Below are 20,482 nucleotides of genomic sequence, written 5' to 3' on the forward strand. Positions count from 1 at the left end.
GATTAGACCACATCAACTCAAAATTAATGCAGAAATATTAGAAGAGAATGAAATGACAAGTGAATACAAACTACAGTGATGCAGTACCTCAGAACTCATAGCTCACTCCACCATCATACAGTACTCTGAAATTTCCCTCCAAACATTTATGGCACATGTAATGGGTTACAAACTTTTGCTATTCCGTTGAATATGTTGGGGGCCTGGATTCTAACCTTCTGTCCACCTTGCTTTTCATGGATTCAATGTGGACATCCTTCCCTTAGAATGCATCTCCTGTGCAAAGCAAAGGGAAATGAGAAGGCTGTATTGTTTAAACTGGTAATGGCAAATGTCTCTACATTCACTTTATTTGTAAGAACAGAAAGGTGGCCACAGCAATAAAGTCTCCTTAACTTGTGAACTCCAGTGCCTCTTCTTATCCTTTAATGCCTCAGCCTTAACAGCCACTGGCAGAGGGCAACTCTTGCACAGTGTTTGCAGAGGCTCCTACCTGAAGTTCCTCCTGACCCCTTCTACCTAATGCTCCTGCCTGCTACTTCTACCTAATGTTCCTGACTAATTTTCCTACCCACTATTTCTGTATTTTGCTCCTAACATTTTGCCAAAAGGTAGGGCTAGGTGCATAGTGCTCACTGCAGGAAAACCTAGAGTTACAGAAAATGAACTGTATGAGTTCATTGTTGTCAAGTGCTATGGGTGACAAAGAGAGTTTGTATGATTGTGGGCAGAATGCCAGTAGTCTGTTTGGGTGAAGCAGAAAGAAAAGGCAGCTACCTGGGTCAGTGGATTGCAACTTGACAACCACTAAAATGCTGGCTCACTACACAGCTGTCACTGACCTTCCTAATACCCAGGCGGGTAGTACTGGTAATGTACCTCTCTGATCACTGGCTGCTTACCAACTACTAGCTACCAGAACAGAAATCATTCTATTCCAAACAAATCTTGAACTAAATCTTTTTTGGAATATCTCTTTGTATCCAAGAAATTATGTTTATGCTACTAAACCATAACAACAACAAATTTATTAAATGTATTATTTTTTCTTGGCAGTCTCCATTTGAAGCTAATGAGCACTACCTGTTGATGCCAGAGGTAAAGATTCCAGTTGTTGTTTATGGGGAAGAGCCCTCATCCATTATTGCCCATGCTTTAGCCTCACAGGAATATGACAAACAACTAATGGCACTAAAGAAGAGACTAAAAGAAATCCAGAAAGAAGGAGCAGGTTTCCGGTAAGATATTCTCTATTGGCATTCTGTTATAGGATGTTAGTTATACCAAGTCCATTTAGTTAATTTACAGTTTCTCTCACCAGTCATTGCAGGATTTTCATTTTGATTAATGATGCATTAGGTAGAAACAGCTCTGAGGACTGGCCAAAGGTATGATAGTGGCCAGTGCAAAATAGAAACCTGACAGTAATGGTTACTTAATGGTCTGGAGGAATCCACACAGAATTAGTTCCTCACTCCTGCTGAACATAATAACTTGGCTTTTGTTCACATTTCCTCTCAACTTTCTCCTTTCACACACTTTTCCTAACTCAGTCACCGACTACTGCAGTTTTTTAACTAAATGAGCCACCAGTGCTGTATCATTGGTGAAAAACGATTGACTCACTTCCCAGGCCCTCTCATCCCTAGCAGACTCATGCTCGCCTCTCTCTTCAGAACTCATGCATTTACCTCCCTCACCACCCCATCCATAAACAAAACAAATAACCATGGTGACATCACACACCCCTGCTGCAGACACACCCTCAATGGGAACCAATCACTCTCCCCTCTTCCTACTTGTACACACACCATACACCCTTGATAAAGACTTCTCACTGTTTCTAACAGCTTACCTCCCACACCATATATTCTTAAGACCTTCCAAAAAGCATCTCTATTAACCCTATGATATGCCTTTTCCATCTGTTTTTCGAAGTATTTTTCACACATTCTTCAAAGCAAACACCTGATCCACACATCCTATACCACTTCTGAAACCACACTTCTCCTTCCCAATGTGATGCTCTGTACATGCCTTTACCCTCTGAATCAGTACCCTCCCTTATAATTTTCCAGGTATACTCAATAAACTTATACCTCTGTAGTTTCAACACTCACCCTTATCCTCTTTTCCTTTATATAGTGGCACCATACATGCATTTCTTCAGTCCTCATGCTCTTCACCATGATCCATACATACAATGAATATCCTTACCAACCAATCAACAACAGTCACCACATTTCTTAGTAGATTCAACTGCAGTACCACCCAATCCCACAGCCTTTCTGGTTTTCATCTTCCGTAAGGCTTTTACCTCCTCTTCTCTTTTCTCCAGACTACTTGCCCTGACTCTCACTTCGCATAGCACCCTGACATAAACACTTTACATCTGCCACTTTGTCATGAAACACATTTAACAATTCTTCAAAATACTCACTCCTTCATTACTTGTTATCACTTCCCCTTTTGCTCACTTCACTGAAGTTCCCATTTGTTCTCTTGTTTTTTTGCACATTATTTACCTCCTCCCAAAACATATTTTTATCCTCCTTTAAGTTTAATGATATCCTCTCATTCCAATTCTCACTTGCCCTCTTTTTAAGCCTATGCACTTTCCTCTTGACCTCCTGCCACTTTCTCCTATACATATCCCAATCATTTGCACTCCTTTCTTGTAAGTATCTCCCAAATACCTCTCTTTCCTGTTTCATTAGCAACTTTACCTCTTCTTCCGACCACTTACTACCCATTTTAATATGCCCATTTCCCACCTTTAGCGTGCCACATGCATCTCTTGCACATGCCATCACTCCTTCCCTAAATACCTCCTGCTCCTCATCCAGTCCCCTCACTTCATTTGCTCTCACCTTTTGCCATTCTACACTCAATCTCCCCTGGTTTTTCTTTAAACAAGTCTCCTTTCCAAGCTCACTAACACTCACCACTCTCTTCTCCTTGACATTGTCTCCTCTTTTTTGAAAACTTATACAAATCTTCACACTTGCTTCTACAAGATTGTGATCAGACATCCCACCAGCTACCCATCTCAGGACATTTACATCTACAAGCCTCTCTTTTACACCTTTATCAATTACTTTGTGATATGGTAATATCTTTTGACCATCTCTCCTACTCACATACATTAACTTGTGGATATCTCTCTTTTTAAACCAGGTATTCTAAAAACCAGCCTTTTTTCAGCACTCAACTTCACAAGCTCTTCATCATTTCTATTTATAACTCGAAATACCCCTTGCTCACCAATTGTACCCTCAACTGGCACATGACTTACCTTTGCATTTAGATCACCTATCACTAATACCTGGTCTCATGCACCAAAACTGCATACTCTCTCACTCACTGCTCCCAAAACATTTTCCTCTTATGATCTTTCTTCTCACGGCCACGTGCATAAGCACCGATAATCACCCATCTCTCACCATCTGCATTCAGTTTTACCCACATCAATCAAGAATGTACTTTCTTACACCCACTCCCATAACTCTTGCTCTAACCCCTGACTTTTCTCCCAAGATATTTCCAAATCATTCTCCCGCTTCACCCTTAAGCTTCGTTTCACTGCACATTCAAGTGTCTTTTCTCAAACATACTGTTCATCTCTCCTCTTGTGTCATCTTAGTTACATCAACACACATTAAGACACCCCAATCTGAGCCTTCGAGAAAGATGAGCAGTCCCTGTTTGACTCTTGTTTCTTCCTATAGAAATTGAAATACAAGATGGGGAGAGTTTCTAACCCCCTGCTTCTGCCCCCTTTAGTGGCCTTCTGTGACACACATACTCACACATATGCACATACACACACACACACACACACACACACACACACACACACACACACACACACACACACACAAATATGTACTTATATTTATTTGATACACTTGATTGCTGTTTCCTACGTCAGCAAGGTAACGCCAGGCGACAGGCAAAGAAGAGCCCGTCTCTTATATACACATATATATACATAAATGCCCATACTCGCACATATACATACATATACATATACATACACAAACATATACATATATACACATGTGCATATTCATACTTCCCTGCCTTCATCCATTCCTTGGATCACACCTCCCCACAGGAAACAGCACACACACAAATATATACTTATATTTATTTGATACACTTGATTGCTGTTTCCCACGTCAGCAAGGTAACACCAGGCAACAGACAAAGAAGAGCCCATCCACTCATATGCACATATTTATACATAAATGCCCATACTCGCACATATACATACATATACATATGCATACACAGACAAATACATATATACACATGTGCATATTCATACTTCCCTGCCTTCATCCATTCCTGGGATCACACCTCCCCTCAGGAAATAGCATTGCAGTCCCCCCGTCTTCAGCGAGGTAGCATCAGGAAAACAGACAAAAAAGGCCATATTCATTCACACTCAGTCTCTAGATGTCATTTGCAGCAACACTGAAACCAGAGCTTCCTATTTACATCCAGGCCCCACAAACCTTCCATGGTTTACCCCAGACATTTCAAATCCCCTGGTTCAGTCCATTAACTGCACATTGACCCTGGTATACCACATCGTTCTAATTCACTCTTGTATGTTCAGGTTGTGATTGCTTAAAATCATTTTCACTCCATCCTTCCACCTCCAATTTGGTCTCCCACTTCTCCTTGTTCCCTCCACCTCTGACATATATATATCCTCTTTGTCAAACTTTCCTCACTCATTCTCTCCATATGTCCAAACCACTTCAACATACCCTCTTCTACTCTCTCAACCACACTCATTTTATTGAAATACATCTCTCTTTCCCTTTCATTACTCACTCGATCAAACCACCTCACTCCACATGTTGTCCTCAAATATTTCATTTCCAACACATCCACCCTCCTCTGTACAACCCTATATAGCCTGTACTTCACAACCACATGATGATTTTGAAAATATTATTCCTTCACACATATCCATTTTTGCTTTCCAAGATAACATTCTCTTCTTCTAAACATTCTTTTTCCTCCCAAAACCTTCTCCCTCTCCCTCACCCTGTGACTCACTTCTGCTTCCATGGTTCCATTCGCTGCTAAGTCCACTTCCAGATATCTAAAACACTTCACTTCCCCCAACCTCTCTCCATTCAAATTTACATCCCAACCCTGCTGAACCTGATAACCTTGCTCTTATTTACATTTACTCTCAACTTTCTCTTTTCACACACTTTTCCAAACTCAGTCACCAACTTATGCAGTTACTCACTTGGATCAGCCACCAGTGCTGTATCATCAGCAAACAGCAGCTGATGCTGCCCAGGACCTCTCATCCCCAACAGACTGCATACTTGCCCTTCTCTCCAAAACTCTTGCATTTACCTTCCTAACCACCCCATCCATAAACACATTAAACAACCATTGAGACATCACACACTCCTGCTGAAGACCGACCTTCAGTGGGAACCAATCACTCTCCTCTCTTCCTACTCATATACATGCCTTACATCCTTGGTAAAACTTTTCACCGCTTTTAGCAACTTACCTCCCACACAATATACTCTTCAGACCTTCCACAAAGCATCTCTATCAACCCTTTCATATACCTTCTCCAGATCCATAAATGCTACATACAAACCCATCTGTTTTTCCAAGTATTTCTCACACACATTCTTCAGAGCAAACACCTGATCTACACATCCTCTACCACTTCTGAAACTACATCTTTCCCAATCTGATGCTCTGTACATGCCTTCACCCTCTCAATCAGTACCCTCCCATGCAATTTCATATAGATGCTCAACAAACTTATACCTCTGTAATTTGAACAATCACCTTTATCCCCTTTGCTTTTGTACATTGGCACTATGCATGCATTCTGCCAATCCTCAGGCACTTCACCATGTTCCTTACATACATTGAATATCCTTACTAACAATTCAACAACACAGTCACCATCTCTCTTAATAAATTCTACTTCAGTACCATCCATACCTACTGCCTTGCCGGATTCCATCTTCCACAAAGCACTCACTACCATTTTTCTCTTAACCAAACCTTTCTCCTTGACTTTCTCACTTTGCACACACACACACACACACACACACACACACACCTGCCACTCTATCATCAAACACATTCAACAAGCCTTCAAAATACTCATTGCATCTCCTCAGTTATCTCAGTTATCTGTTATTACTCCCCCCCTTGCCCCTTCACCGATGTTCACATTTGTTCTATCTTCTCACACTCGTCATTTACCTCCTTACAAAACATCTTTTTATTTTCCCTAAAGTGTGATAATACTCTCTCACACCCAACTCTCATTTGTCCTCTTTTTCAACCCTTGCACCTTCTCCTTGACCTCCTGCCACTTTCTTTTATACATCTCCCAGTCATTTGCACTCCTTTCTTGTAAGTATCATCCAAACACTTCTCTTTTCTCTTTCTCTAACACCTTTACCTCTTCATCACCACTCACTACCCTTTCTAATCTGCCCACCTCTCACCTTTCTCATGCCACATGCATCTTTTGCACATGCCATCACTGCTTCCCTTAATACATCCCATTCCTCACCCACTCTCCTCATGTCATTTACTCTCACCTTTTGCCATTCTACACTCAATCTCTCTTTGTACTTCCTCACATGTGTCCTTACAAGGTAGGAGTGCAGATGAATGGTAGATGTGTAAAAGAAAGCAGTAGGAGGCAAAAATGGAAGGTGCAAAGGTTGGAAAAGAGGGAACATGAGAGTTGGGGTGAGAGAGTATCATTAAACTTTAGTGAGAATAAAAGATGTTTTGGAAGGAGGTAAATAAAGTGCAAAAGACAAGAGAACAAATAGGAACATCGGTGAAGGGGGCAGTGGGGGAAGTGATAAAAGGTAGTGATGGAGTGAGTATTTTGAAGGTTTGCTGAATGTGTTTGAAAATAGAGTGGCAAATGTAGAGTGTTTTGGTCAGAGTGGTGTGCGACGTGAGAGGTTCAGGGAGAATGGTTTGGTTAACAGAGAAAGGTTGGTGAAAGCCTTGCAGAAGGTGAAATCTGGCAAGGCAGTGGATTTGGATGGTATTGCAGCTAAATTCATTAAGAAAGGGAGTGACTGTGTTGTTGATTGGTTGGAAAGGGTATTCAGTATATGTATGGATCATGGTGAAGTACCTGAGGATTGATGGGACGCTTGTATATTGCCATTGTTCAGAGGCAAAGGGGATAAAGGTGAGTGTTCAAACTACAAAAGCATAATTTTGTTGAGTATTCTTGGAATATTGTATGGAGGGTATTAATTGAGAGGGTGAAGGCATGTACAGAGCATGAGAGTGGGGAGGAGCAGTGTGGTTTCAGAAGTGGTAGAGGATGTAAGGATCAGGTGTTTGCTTTGAAGAATGTGTGTGAGAAATACTTAGAAACACAGATGGATTTGTATGTGGAATTTATGGATCTGGAAAGGGCATGTGAGAAATACTTAGAAACACAGATGGATTTGTATGTAGAATTTATGGATCTGGAGAAGGCATAGGACATGATGGATAGAGATGCTTTGTGGAAGGTCTTAAGAGCATATTGTGTGATAGTTAAGCTGCTAGAAGCAGTGAAAAGTCTTTACCAAAGATGTAAGGCATGTATATGAGTAGGAAGAGAGGAGAGTGATTGGTTCCTAGTGAAGGTCGGACTGTGGCAGAGGTGTGTGATGTCTCAATGGTTGTTTAATTTGTGTATGGATGGGGTGGTTAGGGAGGTAAATACAAGAGTTTTGGAGAAGGGGCGAGCATGCAGTCTGTTGGGGATGAAAGGGCCTGGGAAGCATCAGTTGCTGTTCGCTGATTTTACAGCACTGGTGGCTGATCCAAGTGAGTAACTGCAGAAGTTGGTGACTGAGTTTGAAAGTGTGTGAAAGGAGAAAGTTGAGAGTTAGTGTAAATAAGAGCAGGGTTATTAGGTTCAGCAGGGTTAAGGGACAAGCTAGTTGGGATGTAAGGTTGAATGGAGAAAAATTAGAGGAAGTGAAGGATTTTAGATATCTGGGAGTGGACTTATCAATGAATGGAACCATGGAAGCGGAGTGAGTTATAAGGTTGGGGAGGGAGCGAAGCCTCTGGGATCTGTGAAGAAGGTGTGGAAGGAGAAAATGTTGTCTCAGAGAGCAAAAGTTGGTATGTTTGAAGGAATAGTAGTTCCAACAATGTTATAGGTTGTGAGGCATGGGCTATAGATAGGGTTATACGGAGGAGGATGGATGTGCTGGAAATGAAATGTTTGGGGCAAAATGTGGAGTGAGGTGGTTTGGTTGAGTAAGTAATGAAAGGGCAAGAGATGTGTGGTAATAAAAGGAGTTTAGTTGAGAGAGCAGAAGAGGGTGTGTTGAAATTGTTTGGATTTGTAGAGAGAATGCATGAGGAAAGTCTGACAGAGAAAGTATATGTGTCAGAGGTGGAGGGAACAAGGAGAAGCAGGAAACCAAATTGGAGGTGGAAGGTTGGAGTAGAAAAGATTTTGAGCAATCGGGGCCAGAACATACAAGAGAGTGAGAGCCATACAAGGAACAGAGTGAATTGGAATGATGTGGTATACTGGTGTCAACATGCTGTCAATGGACTGTACCATGGCACATGAAACGTTTAGGGTAAGTCATGGAGAGGTCTGTGGTTCCTGAATGTGGAAAAGGAGCTGTGGTTTCGGTGCATTACACATGACAGCGAGAGACTGAGTGTGAACGAATGTGGTCTTTTTTGTCTGTTCGTGGCACTACCTTGCTGATATGTGGTGTGAGGTGGTTTGATCGAGTAAGTAATGAAAGGGTAAGAGAGATGTGTGGTAATAAAAAGAGGGCGGTTGAGAGAGCAGAAGAGGGTGTGTTGAAATGGTTTGGTCACATGGAGAGAATCAGTGAGGAAAGATTGACAAAGAGGATATTTGTGTCAGAGGTGGAGGGAACGAGAAGTGGGAGACCAAATTGGAGGTGGAAGGATGGAATAAAAAAGATTTTGAGCAATCGGGACCTGAACATGCAGGAGGGTAAAAGGTATGCAAGGAATAGGGTGAATTGGAAGGATGTGGTATACCGGGGTCGACATGCTGTCAATGGATTGAACCAGGACATATGAAGTGTCTAAGTTAAACCATGGAAAGTTTTGTAGGACCTGGATGTGGAAAGGGAGCTGTAGTTTCAGTGCATTATACATGACAGCTAGAGACTGAGTGTGAACAAATGTGGCCTTTGTTGTCTTTTCTTAGTGCTACCTCGCGCACGTGCTGGGGAGGGGGGTGTCTTTGCATGTGTGGTGGGGTGGCGATGGGAATGAATAAAGGCTGACATGCTGTCAGTGGATTGAACCAGGACATGTGAAGCGTCTGAGTTAAACCATGGAAAGTTTTGTAGGACCTGGATGTGGAAAGGGAGCTGTAGTTTCAGTGCATTATACATGACAGCTAGAGACTGAGTGTGAACAAATGTGGCCTTTGTTGTCTTTTCTTAGTGCTACCTCGCGCACGTGCTGGGGAGGGGGGTGTCTTTGCATGTGTGGTGGGGTGGCGATGGGAATGAATAAAGGCAGCAAGTATGAATTATGTACATGTGTTTATGTGTATATGTCTGTGTATGTATACATATGTATAGGTTGAAATGTATAGGTATGTATATGTGCGTGCGTGGACGTGTATTTATATACATGCGTAAATAGGTGGGATGGGTCATTCTTTCGTCTATTTCCTTGTGCTACCTCACTAACGTGGGAGACAGTGACAAGGTATAATAATGGTAATTATAATATATATTTTTTTCATATTGTATTATACTTTGTCACTGTCTTCCGCGTTTTCGAGGTAGTGCAAGGAAACAGACGATAGAATGGCCCAACCCACCCACATACACATGTATATACATACACATCTACACACACACATATACATACCTATACATCTCAACATATACATATATATACACACTCAGATATATACATATATACACATGTACATAATTCATACTGTCTGCCCTTATTCATTCCTGTCACCACCCCGCCACACACGAAATGACAACCCCCTCCCCCTGCATGTGTGTGAGGTAGCGCTAGGAAAAGACAACAAAGGCCACATTCGTTCACACTCAGTCTCTAGCTGTCATGTAAAATGCACCGAAACCACAGCTCCCTTTCCACATCTAGGCCCCACAAAACTTTCCATGGTTTACCCCAGACGCTTCACATGCCCTGGTTCAATCCATTGGCAGCATGTCGACCCCAGTATACCACATCCTTCCAATTCACTCTATTCCTTGCATGCCTTTCACCCTCCTGCATGTTCAGTCCCTGATCACTCAAAATCTTTTTTACTTCATCTTTCCACCTCCAATTTGGTCTCCCACTTCTCATTTCCTCTACCTCTGACACATATATCCTCTTTGTCAATCTTTCCTCACTCATTCTCACCATGTGACCAAACCATTTCAAAACACCCTCTTCTGCTTTCTTAACCACACTCTTTTTATTACCACACATCTCTCTTACCCTTTCATTACTTACTTGATCAAACCACCTCACACCACATATCAGCAAGGTAGTGCCAGGAACAGACAAAAAAGGCCACATTCATTCACGCTCAGTCTCTCACTGTCATGTGTAATGCACCGTAACCACAGCTCCCTTTCCTCATTCAAGAACCACAGACCTCTCCATGATTTACCCCAAAAGTTTCACGTGCCATTGTACAATCCATTGAAAGAGGAACTTTTGGATGTTAATGTGCTGGGAGGTACAACTAGAGGGATGTCTGATCTTTATCTTGTGGAGGCAAAGGTGAAGATTTGTAGAGGTTTTCAGAAAAGAAGAGAGAATGTTAGGGTGAAGAGAGTGGTGAGAGTATGTGAGCTTGGGAAGGAGACTTGTGTGAAGAAGTGCCAGGAGAGACTGAGTGCAGAAGGGAAAAAGGTGAGAACAGAGGATGTAAGGGGAGTGGGGGAGGAATGGGATGTATTTAGGGAAACAGTGATGGCTTGTGCAAAAGATGCTTGTGGCATGAGAAGCATGGGAGGTAGGAAGATTAGAAAGGGTAGTGAGTGGTGAGAAGAAGTAAGATTATTAGTGAAAGAGAAGAGGGAGAGGCATTTGGACAATTTTTGCAGGGAAATAATGCAAATGACTGGGAGATGTATAAAAGAAAGTGGCAGGTCAAGAGAAAGGTGCAAGAGATGAAAAAGAGGGCAGGTGAGAGTTGGAGTGAGAGAGTATCATTATATTTTAGGGAGAATAAAAGGATGTTTTGGAAGGAGGTAACTAAAGTGCTTAAGACAAGAAAACAGATGGGAACATCAGTGAAGGGGGCTAATGGGGAGGTGACAGCAAGTACTGGTGATGTGAGGAGATGGAGTGAGTATTTTGATGGTTTGTTGAATGTGTTAAATGATAGAGTAGCAGATATAGGGTGTTTTGGCTGAGGTTGTGTGCGAAGTGAGAGGGTTAGGGAGAATGATTTGGTAAACAGAGTAGAGGTAGTAAAAGCTTTGCGGAAGATAAAAGCCAGCAAGGCAGCGGCTTTGGATGGTATTGCAGAGGAAGTTATTAAAAAAAGGGGGTGACTGTGTTGTTAACTGGTTGGTAAGGATATTTGGTGTATGTCTTTCTTTTTCTTTTAAACTATTCGCCATTTCCCACGTTAGCGAGGTAGCGTTAAGAACAGAGGACTGGGCCTTTTTTGGAATATCCTCACCTGGCCCCCTCTGTTCCTTCTTTTGGAAAAAAAAAAAAAAAGATGAGAGGGGAGGATTTCCAGCCCAATGCTCCCTCCCCTTTTAGTCGCCTTCTACGACACGCAGGGAATACGTGGGAAGTATTCTTAATCCCCTATCCCCAGGGATATGTATGTATGACTCATTATTTGGTGCCAGAGGATTGGCAGAATGCATACATAGTGCCATTGCACAAAGGCATAGGGGATAAAGGTGATTACTCAAATTACAGAGGTATAAGTTTGTTGAGTATTCCTGGGAAATTGTCTGGGAGGGTATTGATTGAGAGGGTGAAGGCATGTACAGAGCATTAGATTAGGGAAGAGCAGTGTGGTTTCAGAGGTGGTAGAGGATGTGTGGATCAGGTGTTTGCTTTGAAGAATGTATGCGAGAAATACTTACAAAAACAAATGGATTTGTATGTAGCATTTATGGATCTGGAGAAGACATCTGATGGAGATGCTCTGTGGAAGGTATTAAGAATATATGGTGTGGGAGGCAAGTTGTCAGAAGCAGTGAAAAGTTTTTATCGAAGATGTAAGGCATGTGTACGAGTAGGAAGAGAGGAAAGTGATTGGTTCTCAGTGAATGTAGGTTTGCGGCAAGGGTGTGTGATGTCTCCATGGTTGTTTATTTTGTTTATGGATGGGGTTGTTAGGGAGGTGAATGCAAGAGTTTTGGAGAGAGGGGCAAATATGCAGTCTATTGTGGATGAGAGAGCTTGGGAAGTGAGTTCGCTGATGATACAACGCTGGTGGCTGATTCGGGTGAGAAACTGCAGAAGCTGGTGATTGAGTTTGATGAAGTGTGTGAAAGAAGAAAGCTGAGAGTAGATGTGAATAAGAGCAATGTTATTAGGTACAGTAGGGTTGAGGGAGAAGTCAATTGGGAGGTTAGTTTGAATGGAGAAAAACTGGAGGAAGTGAAGTGTTTTAGATATCTGGGAGTGGATTTGTCAGTGGATCGAACCATGGAAGCAGAAGTGAGTCACAGGGAGGGGGAGGGGGCATAAGCTCTGGAAGTGTTGAAAAATGTGTGGAAGGCGAGAACATTATTTCATAAAGGAAAAATGAGTATGTTTGAAGGAATAGTTGTTCCAACAATGTTATATGGTTGCGAGGCGTGGGCTAAAGATGGAGTCATGCGGAGGAGGGTGGATGTGTTGGAAATAAGATGTTTGAGGACAATATTTGGTGTGAGGTAGTTTGATCGAGTAAGTAATGAAAGGGTAAGAGAGATGTGTTGTAATAAAAAGAGTGTGGTTGAGAGAGCAGAAGAGGGTGTTTTGAAATGGTTTGGTCACATGGAGAGAATGAGTGAGGAAAGATTGACCAAGAGGATATATGTGTCAGAGGTGGAGGGAAGGAGGAGAAGTGGGAGACCAAATTGGAGGTGGAAGGATGGAGTGAAAAAGCTTTTGAGTGTACAAGGCTTACAAGGAATAGAGTGAATTGAAACGATGTGGTATACCTGGTCAACGTGCTGTCAATGGATTGAACCAGGGCATGTGAAGCATTTGGAGGTATACCATGGAAGGTTTTGTGGGGCCTGGATGTGGAAAGGGAGCTGTGGTTTCGGTGCAATATACATCACAGCTAGAGACTGAGTGTGAACGAATGTGGCCTTTGTTGTCTTTTCCTAGCGCTACCTCGTGCGCATGCAGGGGGAGGGGGTTATCATTTCATTTGTGGCGGGGTGGCGACGTGAATGAATAAAGGCAGCAAATATGAATTATGTACATGTGTATATATGTATATGCCTGTGTATGTATATGTATACATTGAAATGTATAGGTATGTATTTGCGTGTATGGACGTGTATGTATATACATGTGTATGTGAGTGGGTTGGTGGGAGGTGGGAAGATTAGAAAGGGTAGTGTTTGGTGTAATGAAGAAGTGAAGTTGCTAGTGATTCAGAAAAGAGAGGCATTTAGGAGGTACTTACAGAGTGGGAACACAAATGATTGGGAGATGCATAAGAGAAAGCATCAAGAGGTCAAGAGGTGCAGGGGGTGAAAAAAAGAAGAATAAAAAGATGTTTTGAAAGGATGTAAAGAATTTGCAAAAGACAAGAGTGGAAATCATAACAGTTAGTGATGAAATGAGGAGATAGAGTATTTTGAGGGACTGTTAAATGTGTTTGATTGTAATAAAAAGATGTTTTGAAAGGATGTAAAGAATGTGCGAAAGACAAGAGAACAAATGGGAACATAGGTGAAGGTGCTATAGGGGAAGTCATAACAGTTAGTGATGAAATGAGGAGATGGCATGAGTATTTTGAGGGACTGTTAAGTGTGTTTGATTGTAGTTGCAGATGTAAAGTGTTTTGGTTGGGGGTTGTATGCAAAGTGTGAGATTCATGGAGAATAGTTTGGTGAAAAGAGAAGAGGTGGTGAAAGCCTTCCATAAGATGAAATGTGTCAAGGCTGCTGGAATGGATGGTATTGCTGTTGAATTTATTAAGAAAGGGTGTGACTGTGTTGTTGATATTCAGTATATGTATTGATTATGGTGAGGTGCCTGAGAATTGGCAGAATGCATGTGTAGTGCCATTGTATAAAGGCAAGAGGGATGAAGGTAAGTGTTCAAGCATGTATAGAGCATCAAATTGGGTAGGAGCAGCGTGGTGTCAGAACTGGTAGAACATGTATGTATCAGATGTCTCCTTTAAAGAATGTGTGTTAGTTACATATTGAACGTCAGATGAGATGAAGTTGTATGTGGCATTTATGGATCTGGAGAAGGCATATGATATAGTTGATAGAGATGCTTTGTGGAAAGTCTTAAGAATATGCAGTATGGGAGGTAAGCTGCACAGATACCCATCATCTCATATGCTGCTCCATCAACGGTACAGGTACACCACTGAATTTCTGGCAACTGATGGTTCGACACCTCCTTTAGTGTGGACAAAATTACATGAGGGAACTTGAAATTACCATGGCCACCAGACTAGTTTACTGGGCAGCCACAGATGGCATTGTGTTTAGTGTGCTTATTTACGTTCTTTACACTGCACTTATTGGTGTTGATACCACAGTTCTGAGATTCTTAGCTTATTTTGCTTAAATTTAACCCTAGCTATAGCTTCTAAGATATATGAGAGTGTCAGTCATGGTGTCAAACATAAACACCAGTCCATATCGATCCAAGATAAAGTAGATATGTTGAAAAAATGGACTGTGGTGTTTCGGTGCATAAGCTGTGTGACATCTACAGTATTGGTTCATCAACTGTATATAATATAAAGAAGCAAAGGGAGAAAATATTGAAATTCTATGCAGACAGCAATTCCAAGAAGCAAATGACGATAAGAAAAACTATGGAAGATGGTAAGAGTACTGAGCACGATCGAGTGATGATGGTATGGTTTTGACAGCGTTAGAGTGATGAAGTGGACTTGTCAAGTAGCATGATAATGGACCAGGCTAAGTTGTTCCATAAAGAACTTAAATTACAACATGAGCGTAATTATAGTGAAGAATGACTTCTAAGATTCAAGAAGCCTCATGGAATTCCTTGAATAAAGTGTGCGGAGTAAAGCGGTCTGCAAACCATGAAGGAGCTGCTGAGTATGTGGACGAGCTGACAAGCACCTCCGTCCTGAGCAGGTGCATAATGCAGACGAAACTGCATTATTCTGGCGATGCACACCTTGGGAAACACTAACAACAGAAGACGAAGAAGACCCCCCTCCCACAGGATTCAAAGAATCTAGGGACAGACTTACCTTCTTAGGGTGCTCAGACATTTAATATTTGTTTAATTTAAATTTCTAGCAGTCCATGGTATACTTTAGACACATGGGAGATGTATAATTAGTGGGTTAGAGGTGTGTTGGTGAATTATTATTATGTGACCACGGTTGGTCCAGCAAAATGGTTAATCAATAAGGTTTGGAACCGTTGAGTGCTGGAAAATCGGTGGTGTATTGGTTTCAAATGAGTGAAACACCTATGTTTATAAAAGTATATAAAATCACTCTCAAAGTACTCAGAGTTAATATAGGATAAAGAGGGCATTTATAATCATCTAGATTCATCCATCATGTTCTAAATATCATAAAGTGGTGAAAGTGATGATCTAGATTCATAATATGATGTGTTATTGCTTCCAGGTCTGGAGATAAAGAGATTCAACCACCTGCAGAAGGAGCTGCTGAAGCCTCTAGTATTGAAGATTCAGATTTCTGTATCTCATCAGCTGCAACTGATTCAGAAAAGAATAAATTAGTTAAGGATTTGCATATAGAACTTCAGGGGAATGACCAGCATGCAAAGTTCTATTGTAAGGTAGGAATTCTTGCACAGCTGAAATACTTCACTTTGTTGTGTATTACATACAAATTTGTTATCCTTGTTAATATTGCTATCCTCATCTTTATTAAAAGGTATAATACAGAATCTTCCATGAATATATCTCTTCTTTACATTCATCTGAATTGACAATAGTTTTTCTCCCTAATCTTATGACTCTACTCCATACGTATAGCTTCTTACATTGACATCAGTTTTCTTTTTAGCTTGGTTAAACCAGCAACAGCTTTGATTTAATACATTTCTACCTACATTATACTCAACTGAATTGTCAAATCCTAGGCTGTGAAACCATATCTAGTTGTAATCACTCACCCCATACATATGCAAAAATAGCACAATAGGTGTCAAAAGAGTCCAGATGTACTGTGAAGGAGATATAGGCAGCACAACAGCTACCCAGCATTTGAAAGGTACCAGATAACAAGAAATAAGTGTCGCAAGATAAGGAGACAGGAGCAGAGAAATTATGAAAAAAATTGTGCACATGGCAAGAGATAATCCAAAAGTTCTCCATAAACTCTTCAAAAGTTAGTTTTCTGTTAAAAAGTAGCTATTCAGACAAAGGGATTTTGAAGGAAGAACTTGTGGAATAATAGTAAAATACTTGGGGAAGGTAATGATAAGTTCAAAAATGTTTTCACTAAGGTGGCCATTATAACTCCAACACCAGTGAGATAGGTTAGGGATGAAGTTTTGGAAAGTTTTAGGATTGTTAGAAAAGGTTTAAACAAGTCATTAAAATGACTCATTAACTTGACCCATAAAAGGCTCATGGTTCTAACAAAGCCTCTCCATTTGTGTTGAAGGTATGTGCAGATACACTTGATAAACAGTTGAAAAAAATTTTCAGTATGCTACAAGAGGAAGAAATAGTGCCAAAGGAGTGGAAGAGGGCAATTGTTGTGCCTGTCTTCAAGGAAGGCATTTGGAAACTGCATTCAGATACATTCCAGTTTCCCTAAGAAATGTAGTCAATAAAACAAAAGAAGAGGTAATTCGAAAGCAAATGGATATCTGTTTGCAAAAGAGGAAATACCAGAATGATAAACAACCTGAAGTCAAGGAAAGAGTGAGCTCCAATTTAGACAAAATAGATGGAGTCTACCAGTTATACCAAAGGTTAAAAGGAATAAGCAATTGATGATGATGGCGCTGAATGTGAATGGGATGATTGGGGAGAATAGAAGGAGGGAGATCGTGGAGAGGTGTAAAAGTTGTAGCATGGATGTGCTAGGGATTGGAGAAACCCATATCCTCGGGAAGGGTGTGCAGAGTGCAAATGGGAATGATGAAATCAAGTTATGGGAGGGCATGAAAGGAGGCATGATATGGATGGGAATGATTGAAAATTATTGGGGAGTTTACAAGGAGGGTGTATGATAATACATTTAAGGAGTTGGTGTGAGTGGAAGACCACCTGTGACATGGGCAGATAGGTTGGAGGAATACTGGAGTTTCAAGATGATTTGTAGTTTGAATTTCATAAGAATATTGTACATGTGCTACTTTGCTGTTAGTGCAGGAGGCGATAAACGTGCTTATGTAAGATGGACTGCTTTTTCTTTAATCGAAGATAATTTTAGGGAGAATAAAAAGATGTTCTGGAAGGAGGTAAATAAAGTGCGTAAGACAAAGGAGCAAATGGGAACTTCAGTGAAGGGCACAAATGGGGAGGTGATAACAAGTAGTGGTGATGTGAGAAGGAGATGGAGTGAGTATTTTGAAGGTTTGTTGAATGTGTTTGATGATAGAGTGGCAGATATACGGTGTTTTGGTCGAGGTGGTGTGCAAAGTGAGAGGGTTAGGGAAAATGATTTGGTAAACAGAGAAGAGGTAGTAAAAGCTTTGCGGAAGATGAAAGCCGGCAAGGCAGCAGGTTTGGATGGTATTGCCGTGGAATTTATTAAGAAAGGGGGTGACTGTATTGTTGACTGGTTGGTAAGGTTATTTAATGTATGTATGACTCATGGTGAGGTGCCTGAGGATTGGTGGAATGCGTGCATAGTGCCATTGTACAAAGGCAAAGGGGATAAGAGTGAGTGCTCAAATTACAGAGGTATAAGTTTGTTGAGTATTCCTGGTAAATTATATTGGAGGGTATTGATTGAGAGGGTGAAGGCATGTACAAAGCATCAGATTGGGGAAGAGCAGTGTGGTTTCAGAAGTGGTAGAGGATGTGTGGATCAGGTGTTTGCTTTGAAGAATGTATGTGAGAAATACTTAGAAAAGCAAATGGATTTGTATGTAGCATTTATGGATCTGGAAAAGGCATATGATAGAGTTGATAGAGATGCTCTGTGGAAGGTATTAAGAATATATGGTGTGGGAGGCAAGTTGTTAGAAGCAGTGAAAAGTTTTTATCGAGGATGTAAGGCATGTGTACGTGTAGGAAGAGAGGAAAGTGATTGGTTCTCAGTGAATGTAGGTTTGCGGCAGGGGTGTGTGATGTCTCCATGGTTGTTTAATTTGTTTATGGATGGGGTTGTTAGGGAGGTGAATGCAAGAGTTTTGGAAAGAGGGGCAAGTATGAAGTCTGTTGGGGATGAGAGAGCTTGGGAAGTGAGTCAGTTGTCGTTCGCTGATGATACAGCGCTGGTGGCTGATTCATGTGAGAAACAGCAGAAGCTGGTGACTGAGTTTGGTAAAGTGTGTGAAAGAAGAAAGTTAAGAGTAAATGTGAATAAGAGCAAGGTTATTAGGTACAGTAGGGTTGAGGGTCAAGTCAATTGGGAGGTAAGATTGAATGGAGAAAAACTGGAGGAAGTAAAGTGTTTTAGATATCTGGGATTGGATCTGGCAGCAGATGGAACCATGGAAGCGGAAGTGAATCATAGGGTGGGGGAGGGGGCGAAAATCCTGGGAGCCTTGAAGAATGTGTGGAAGTCGAGAACATTATCTCGGAAAGCAAAAATGGGTATGTTTGAAGGAATAGTGGTTCCAACAATGTTGTATGGTTGCGAGGCGTGTGCTATGGATAGAGTTGTGGGGAGGAGGGTGGATGTGCTGGAAATGAGATGTTTGAGGACAATGTGTGGTGTGAGGTGGTTTGATCGAGTAAGTAATGTAAGGGTAAGAGAGATGTGTGGAAATAAAAAGAGCGTGGTTGAGAGAGCAGAAGAGGGTGTTTTGAAATGGTTTGGGCACATGGAGAGAATGAGTGAGGAAAGATTGACCAAGAGGATATATGCGTCGGGGGTGGAGGGAACGAGGAGAAGTGGGAGACCAAATTGGAGGTGGAAAGATGGAGTGAAAAAGATTTTGTGTGATCGGGGCCTGAACATGCAGGAGGGTGAAAGGAGGGCAAGGAATAGAGTAAATTGGATTGATGTGGTATACTGGGGTTGACGTGCTGTCAGTGGATTGAATCAGGGCATGTGAAGCGTCTGGGGTAAACCATGGAAAGTTGTGTGGGGCCTGGATGTGGAAAGGGAGCTGTGGTTTCGGGCATTATTGCATGACAGCTAGAGACTGAGTGTGAACGAATGTGGCCTTTGTTGTCTTTTCCTAGTGATACCTCGCACGCATGAGGGGGGAGGGGGATGGTATTCCATGTGTGGCGAGGTGGCGATGGGAATGAATAAGGGCAGACAGTGTGAATTGTGTGCATGGGTGTATATGTATGTGTCTGTATGTGTATGTATATGTGTACATTGAGATGTATAGGTATGTATATTTGCGTGTGTGGACGTGTATGTATATACATTGTGTATAGGGGTGGTTTGGGCCATTTCTTTCGTCTGTTTCCTTGCGCTACCTCGCAAACGCGGGAGAGAGCGACAAAGCAAAATAAATAAATAAATATAATTTTTTTCTATTTCATTCCACAGATATTTTTTGCTGAGCACTTTCGACAACTTCGTAAGATGATTTTTCCTTATGGGGAAGAATTTTACATACGATCCCTTTCCCGCTGTATCCTCTGGGAGGCACGTGGTGGTAAATCAGGATCCGTCTTCTGTAAGTCACATGGTAAGTCAAAGGCCTGTTTTTGCTTACTTTATCTTTTATGTATATGTATGTATCATTGGTATCACAATAAAATGGGGCTGGTACATGAAATTATGAGAAAATGTATCAAACGGATATGTGAAAATGAGTTTTACAACTTTAGTATAAAAAAAAATTGGTGGATTTTGATGGATTAACATCATCAGTATTAAGGACAGAAATGCCAGCTTTGCTTTAGAGCCAGCCAGAGATTTTATTGAGGTAGTGCAAATTAGAATGATAATCCTGTTATCATGTATATGTTTACAAATCATGCATTTTTTATAGATCTATTTCTGGTGATGTAATGAGATTATACACTATCATACTTTGGTTAGAAATTATTTCTTGACGTGGATGAAATTGAACTGAATTATCAGAAAAGGAATTGGAAGTTAGTAATGCTGATTTATTTATATTTGCTTTATCGCTGTCTCCCACATTAGTGTGGT

General features: G+C 41.3%; 1 protein-coding gene across 4 annotated transcripts in view; it reads left to right on the plus strand.

Moving 5' to 3' along the window:
* The window catches only part of fab1 (fab1 kinase), a 1,098,541-nt gene that overhangs the window by 1,017,980 nt on the left and 60,079 nt on the right, over window positions 1-20,482 (plus strand). For all 4 annotated transcript variants that reach the window (XM_071675364.1, XM_071675510.1, XM_071675419.1 and 1 more), the window contains 3 exons: window positions 1,057-1,238; window positions 15,842-16,016; window positions 19,871-20,012. In XM_071675364.1, coding sequence (XP_071531465.1) covers window positions 1,057-1,238; window positions 15,842-16,016; window positions 19,871-20,012 — 499 coding nt within the window. The remainder of the gene's footprint in view (window positions 1-1,056; window positions 1,239-15,841; window positions 16,017-19,870; window positions 20,013-20,482) is intronic.

This window comes from Panulirus ornatus, chromosome 1, assembly GCF_036320965.1.
Source record: "Panulirus ornatus isolate Po-2019 chromosome 1, ASM3632096v1, whole genome shotgun sequence".
Taxonomy (NCBI): Eukaryota; Metazoa; Arthropoda; class Malacostraca; order Decapoda; family Palinuridae; genus Panulirus; species Panulirus ornatus.